This window comes from Gossypium hirsutum, chromosome D11 (assembly GCF_007990345.1).
Source record: "Gossypium hirsutum isolate 1008001.06 chromosome D11, Gossypium_hirsutum_v2.1, whole genome shotgun sequence".
In the NCBI taxonomy this organism is placed as follows: Eukaryota; Viridiplantae; Streptophyta; class Magnoliopsida; order Malvales; family Malvaceae; genus Gossypium; species Gossypium hirsutum.
The window spans coordinates 43855113-43862713 of NC_053447.1; the positions used below are offsets into that span (position 1 = coordinate 43855113).

The window sequence follows — 7601 nt, forward strand, 5'->3', positions numbered from 1 at the left end:
GTCCAATCGGTTTTGAAATAAATTTAAAGTAATTATTTTTTATCATTTGGTATAATCACATGTGTCTTATTTCATTTTATTGTCTAAGTATAATCCTATTTGAGTTAGGTGGTATTCAGCTAAAACCCTATTAAGAATGTCACTCCAAGATTCTCCAAATGTTGAGGGAAGAAATCTACCTTACTTTTTCCCTTGTAAACTTTAATCATTACTCCAAACAATTCTCAACAATAATTATTATATTAAATAATTATTTGACATTAGAATTTCTTATTTAAATTAAGTTTTGATTCAACAAATTAATTTTCAACCAACTAATTAATTAAACCGATAATTAAATCAAACTGTTCAACATTGGCTAAGGGTGTTGAACACTTTAGTGAGAAAAAAGCCGATAATTAGAGAGCTAATGTAAATATCCTGTTCACTGATTCGGTGATCTTCAAGTCCCAACAGGGTCTCGAGGGCGCTTTCTTCTATCTCTCTTTGAACCATATCGAGTCAATCGACGAACAGAAGGCAGCTAAAGAGGCAAAGCCATGGTCTCACCAGCGGAGCCACCGCACCACCAACTCCACCGCAACCTCACCAACTTCCTCCGCACCACCTTCTCTACCCAGGCCACTTCTAAAACCACACCGTCCCTTCCACCTTCCAAAATCTCCATTTCTCCTCTCCTATTCGCTGACTCGCTTCTCCACCTCACTCCCTCGCCCTTCGAGTCAACTCAACATGACTCCGTTTCTTCTAAATCCACAATCAAGGGCGTGTCTTCGGCCGAGTCTAGCTCCGGCTTCCCATCAACGGTCAGGGTTTCGGGACTCGCTTCCAGTGGAAAGCGTGGTGGCCCCGCCTTCGTTGGCCAAGTCTTTAGCATGTGTGATCTTTCTGGGACTGGTCTTATGGCTGTTTCAACTCACTTCGATATTCCCTTTATTTCTAAGAGGTCTTTTATTAGTTACCTTTATTAATCTGTTTCTTTTTCCTCCTTTTGTTTCGTAATTCTAGTCTTAGTTTTGAAATTGATAGAATTTGAAGAAAAAATCTAAACAATTTGTATACTATTTTGTAAAAGATAAGGTTTTTTTTTAACATACCGCAAAAGCTTAAAAGAGATGGTTCTATTTCAAAATGTTTTGTTTGTATCGAATATAGGACACCGCAGTGGCTTAAGAAGATATTTGCTAACATTACTAAGAGTGAAAGGAATGGCCCTGTTTTTCGTTTCTTCATGGATTTAGGCGATGCAGGTATGCTTTTTGCTCTTAGCTTTGCTTTTGTTAATCGCTTCTTTGGTTGGAAAAGAACTTGCACACTAACCATATTTATTTATTTTTCTTAGTTAATTATGTCAAACGTCTTAATATCCCTACTGGAGTTGTGGGTGCTTGTCGACTTGATTTGGCATATGAACATTTCAAGGTAAAGTTAAATTAATTCAACTCGTGCATCGTCATGTCTATTGAATGTGAATTGTTGCTGGGTTATTAGATAAGTGCTGTAATTACATGGGTACCAATTATTGTTATGGGAGTAGAAATGAGATGAATGTGGATGCTATAAATCATATATGGTATTTCCATAGCATTCTCTACGGTTTCTTGATGCATGTAAGAACTGTTTTTCTTTGTCTCATGTACCTTTTTATGCTATAATGTTTAAAAGTTACTGCATGTGAAATGTAAAATAAGAATGTCCTGATGAATGAATGATCGTGTGGGAAATTGATGGAAGTTTTACCTTAGACCTTATTAAAGTGCATATAGCGGACACAGTTTATGTAGTCAGCTTGAATCAATTGGAATAATTGAGTTGAGTGGATTTTTATAATGTATAGTCAACCCTCTCTATAATAGCCCCATTTGCTAAAATTTTCGATGTTATAGAGATGTGGCTCTTATACACCTATAACAACATTTGAGATTTAGATCATATTTGATTTTTTTTTTTTTTTAATTTCAAACTGAAAAAAACTATAATTTATTAATAACAATATTAATTAGTGAGATTTAGACTATATCTTTAATAAAATTTACAAATGAAATTTTATTTATTAAAGATTATTTTCATTTCATAAAATATTAACATATTTTTATGTAAAACTTAAACATTTTATTGATATAATATCTTAACTAAAATTTATTATTTTTATTTCACTTAGGTATAGAACTCATTTTACTAAAACTTAAGACATGAAGCAATTATAGAGAAGTAAATTAGTGAAAAGTGTAGTGCATACTTTATGGCCAGTACTGTTATAGTTGAGAAGTTGCTATAGTGGGTAAAAATAAAACAAATTTCGGTTCTACAACAAACTTGGTTGTAATGAAATGTTGTTACAGTGGGTGACTCTCATAAAGAGGGTTAACTGTCTGACTTTGCATATTGCGCTGGATGTTGGTGTTGTTCCACTCTAATTTTGACATTTATCATGATACACTTGTGCAGGAAAAGCCGCACTTATTTCAGTTTGTTCCCAATGAGAAACAGGTACTAACATATTGTCAACATTTACTATATGTTTAGGTCTTGTGGTATGTTGGCATTTTCTTTAAGAGAACAATTCTTGCTCTCCCAGGTTAAGGCAGCGAACAAGCTTCTTAAGACAATCCCACAAAATGGTGAAAGGAGGAAGGTTGATGGTGTTCCTGTTTTTGGTGCTCAGAACTTGGATATTGCAATAGCTACTACAGATGGGATTAAGTGGTGTGTTCTTCAGTTCTCTTTTGTGTCAATCGTTTTCTTTCATTCTTTCTTTTTTACTTAGTTCCCTCTACTTCTCATCTAGGAACTAAACATCTTTAAATTTTTGTTTGTCTATTTGATGGCTCACTCTTTCTTTCGTCAGGTATACTCCATACTTCTTTGATAAAAACATGCTGGATAATATTCTGGAGGAGTCTGTTGATCAGCATTTCCATGCTTTAGTTCAAACTCGCCACATGCAACGCCGACGTGATGTAATTGATGATAACTTGGCAGCTGAAGTAATTGAAGAAATTGGAGATAGCATGTGGGAGCCTCCTGAGGTACAGATTTCTTACTCCTATGATTTGCATTATCATGAAAGTTAAATGGTATGGTTGAAGCAATTTGAATGTGGGGAACTGGGGATTATGAAATATTCCAAGTGTCATGGATTTTGGAGACCTTGTGACTTGCGAGATAGGTGGGATAATGAAATGTTAGTGTTATTAGTCAGATTTTACCCTGTTTTCAAATTCTGGAGTTGTAAGAAATAGATGTATTTTCCAAAATCACAAGTGACTTCAATTTTTGTCTGCTCCGTGGTATGCTTGTCAAAAGAGTCTGTTGTCTGTTAGTACACCATAAGGACAATCAAAATAGTCTTTCAAGAGAAATAGGAGACTGTTGGATGCACCTAGTTTCTTATTTGTTTTTAACAGTAAAAGTGGCATTATTATTTGTTTAAGTGTTGTGTTGTTCGTATCTCTTATAGGTTCAGGAAGTTTTGGATGAGGTTGGTCATCCTGCCATTCCTTTGAGTGTTATCTCGAAGGCTGCTGGGATTCAGCTTCTCTATGCTCTTGACAAAGTACTCCTGGGTAATAGGTGGTTACGGAAAGCCACTGGCATTCAACCAAAATTTCCTTACATGGTTGATTCATTTGAGAGAAGGTAAACCATATATGGTTTTCACTTTCATTGTCAGTCATTGATGTTAAGCATTTTAAATATGATGTGTGTTTGTCTTAACTTCTTGACAACCAAAATTTTTCATTAAAATAAGAATTTATTTACTGTTTGCCAAATTTACCTGTTGTGTCCCTTGAGAGGTTTTTGAATGGTTAAATATTAGCATTGGACTATTTGCAATTTTTCATGTGCTCATCACTTGGAAACAGGTCTTATATTTTCATTTTCTTGAATAGTAAACTTGTCCTCGTAAATACATCAGAAATAGGCAGTTGGATCCTTTTATTTTCATGTTTCTTAATCTTGTAACGTAAAAAATACATTGGAGCTAGGTCTTATCCTTTCTGTTTTCAAGCAACTTTTTCCCTGTTGCAGGAGTACTGCTTCTTTTCTTAGAGCTTCTGGGTCAGCCACATGCCTTTCTAACTCTGAAAGAGATATCAGTACTTCAGAGCTCAAATCAGTTGATGATCTCAAACCTGACAATGGACAGAGACAAGATTTCTGGTTTCCTTTTGGAGATTGGTTTAGTCATCCATGGTTGAAACAAAGGAAACTTCAACACGGATCCAATTCAAGGTGCCACCATAACGATTGTTCATGTATTCATTATTTTGTTCTTACCTTCGAAACTGATATTTTTGTTATTTCAGAACGGAGAGCTCATCAAAGGAATACCAAAAGCAAAGCTTTGAAGCTAACCCCTTTCTTCCAAAGATTACAATGGTTGGCATCTCAACAGGAGATGGACAGATGAGCAAATCTAGTTTGAAAAAGACTATGGAAGATCTAACCCGAGAGTTGGAGAATACAGATCAGGGAAATAGCACGGGTAGTGATGTGAATGAGTTAAGAGTTGAAGATAGAGATCCACTATTTGTTGCGAACGTGGGTGATTATTATTCAGGCTTGGCAAAGACAGGTTCAGCACGATGGATCCGAGGAGGTAACAACTGAAAGATCCTCATTATCTATGATGCTTATCTGGCACAAAGCTATTTACAGAACGGCCAAGGCAAATTTTCCCCCTCCTTTTATGAAAAATCTCCTTGTAAGTCAAAGTAGGTAAATGCGCCATGGTGCATTCACAGAAGGTTGTATGTAAAGAAATTAGTTAAAGGGGTGTAGGTAATCATCTTATTGAGCTTGTAGGTATCCATATGGATTGTTATTTTTAAAATGATTCCCTGTATAACAGAATAAGAATTATTTCCATTTCCCCGGAACTTAAGCTTCAGCTTGCAATGTAAATGTGGAAGTCAAGTTTGTGTTGTGATTTGCAAAAGATCTCCTGTCAAAGCTTGGAGCTGTTTTGTTTTTATTTTGATTTTTTAATGGTTTTTGTTAAACAAACGAGTCCAAAATTTAGCATAATATTAAAAAGCTAATCAACCACTGGACTACCCTCGTATTTTGGAAAGGGCCAAGAAAACAGGACCAATAGATTATGACGTAGGGGATCGAGTCAAAGGTTATGTTGGAGGCATCCCTGGCGCTTACTGCATGTATAAGGCCTATGGCAGTTGATGGGAATAGTTTAACTTATGCGACTAACTAGAGCGTATAGCATCTATAAGGCCCGTGATAGTTTATGGGAATAGTGTAACTTAAGCGACTAACTAGCGCGTATTGCATGTATAAGGCCCGTGATAGTTGGCTAGGGCCAATTCTTTATTGCTTAAAAAAAATACTTCTGACTCCAAAAGCACTTTTGAAAGAAAAGCTACGAAGAACAAGCTGTTTTTGGTAGAAATTTTTAGCTTTTCAAAAGTACTTCTGAAAAGGAGTTGAAAATGAGAAGCTAAAAATTTTAGCTTTTCTTCTCCCAAAAGCACTTTTGGTGCTTAATTACTTTTTCACCCCTCTAATAACATAGTATTTTTCTTTTTTTTCTTGGTGCTTAATTACAATTGTGTTAAAATTATTAATTAAAAATAAAAAAATATTTTTTAAATACTAATTACAAATATTTAATGGTTATATTTAAAATTTTAAAATATAGTTTATATATTCTAATTAAAATTTATAAATAATTAATATTTATTGCTTAAAAATATTTACAATTTATATTTCATATATAAAATATTAACAATAAGTTATAATAATTTTTTTATATTATTACTAAAATATAATAATGTTAACTAATTTAAATATTATTTAAATACGTATTTGTTACTTGATAATAACATGTCTAAAATGGATATTTTATTTCTGAAAAGCACTTTTTGACAGCAATGCTAAACACTCAAATTTTAAACCAAATTTTTCAAAAGTACTTCTCAAAAGCACTTTTCCACAGCACTTTTCAAAAACACTTTTCAAAAGTAATGAAGAACTGGCCCTAGAACTCATTGATGCTTTGAATCCACTGGCGCTTGGGGTGATCTGATAGGATTTCTAAAATTTAGAGAAAGAGTTTGTCTTCGTTAGGAAATGAGAGGTATTGGAAGTTAGTACTAATGTCATGTGCTAGAACTTTAGTCTCGTAATTCATGTGATTTTAGGCAATTTTTAATTTCAAATCCGCATAAGTCAGTCTAATTCTTGCAAAGTGAGAATTCTCAATAAAAATTCTCTAAGGCATTTAGAATAAAGCGGAAACAACTTAAGACAAAATAACAATAAAAGAACAGAAAAGCCATAAGAAAGCGAAAGCACACCAAGTGTTTTAATAAATACTCTCAATAGCATTCAATTACTATAAAGGAGTATAATGGGATACTATAGGATATAATGGGATCAAATGGGATGATTATAAATGAAGGGAAAGACATTTATTTATAGTTAAACTGGAATGCCCTGAACCCGATCCGATTCATCGGATCTGGACCTCGGGTGTTACCATTCTTATTACAGATTCATACTTAGATAATACGCACAACATTACATCTGTACTAAACATTTGCTTTCATAACAAATACATATGGAACAAGTTTGATGATTACATTGGTTACAATGGACTTTACAATTTTTGTGGGGTTACAAGAGAATAATCATGACTTAATTACATTGTTCTATTCATTCTGCTTCTATGTGGGCATACTAAATTCAATGGGTTCATCAACCTATTTCGTAACCGCTACAGGAACTTACAAGCAAATTCCTGGACTCGTTTCATTAAAATTTTTAATGTTGATCACGCCATCCCAACATTTGCTCTATATGCATAACGGCCCAACTCGCCTATCCTTTGACGAAACCTGGGCATCGTCCCTCCCGGCATAGTCCCATCTCAACTTACATGTGACACAAAAGCATAGAGGTAAATTCATTAGAACTTAGTGAGTAAACCCTCTTTTACCTAAGTCTTACCCACGAACTTCATTATCCTTGACTTTGGCGGATACATCCCTTAGATTCTATTCATTATACCATGGGTGTCACGCTTCGTGTAACACCCCTATACCATGTTCGACTTAAGGAACCTGATATAGGAATATTACATTTGGTACCAAATTAATTCTTGGCTAATTACTAATATAATTGAACATAAAAAAAATACTTGGAACATACCTAATATTTTTCCTAAATACATGCCATTCTAATCAAAAACTTTAAAACATACCTTGTTGTTGCTTGAAGATGTGATGAGATGAAAACTTGCAATCTCAAATTCAACTCTTCAAAAATTTCTATACCTAATCTGCGCACGGAAACAAACCGTACGTTGAGTATACACCCAGTGGTATTACTATAATTCAAATACTTGAGGTAAAAACAACATATATATATATACATTAAATCTTACCACTATTTTACCATTAATAAATCATTCATGCATTTAAACTTTAATTCTATTTCAAATGTATGTATTTTAAATAGCTTCTCTTCATTTTAACTTATTTATCTTCTTACTATATTAGTATCTATTTCATGCATTTCATCAATAACCATTTCATAAAATAATTATTTCATATATTTCATTTCTATATCTCAATTCAATA

General features: G+C 33.7%; 1 protein-coding gene across 1 annotated transcript; it reads left to right on the forward strand.

Annotated features, from left to right (window-relative positions):
• The first annotated feature begins 355 nt into the window (after positions 1–355).
• Positions 356–4978, forward strand: LOC107913707 (uncharacterized). The gene is made up of 9 exons (XM_016842369.2): positions 356–946; positions 1156–1250; positions 1343–1422; positions 2449–2490; positions 2579–2706; positions 2849–3029; positions 3461–3639; positions 4033–4236; positions 4311–4978. The coding sequence occupies exons 1-9, from the start codon at positions 540–542 to the stop codon at positions 4612–4614; spliced, it is 1620 nt and encodes a 539-aa protein (XP_016697858.1). The 5' UTR covers positions 356–539; the 3' UTR covers positions 4615–4978.
• The last annotated feature ends 2623 nt before the right edge of the window (positions 4979–7601 follow it).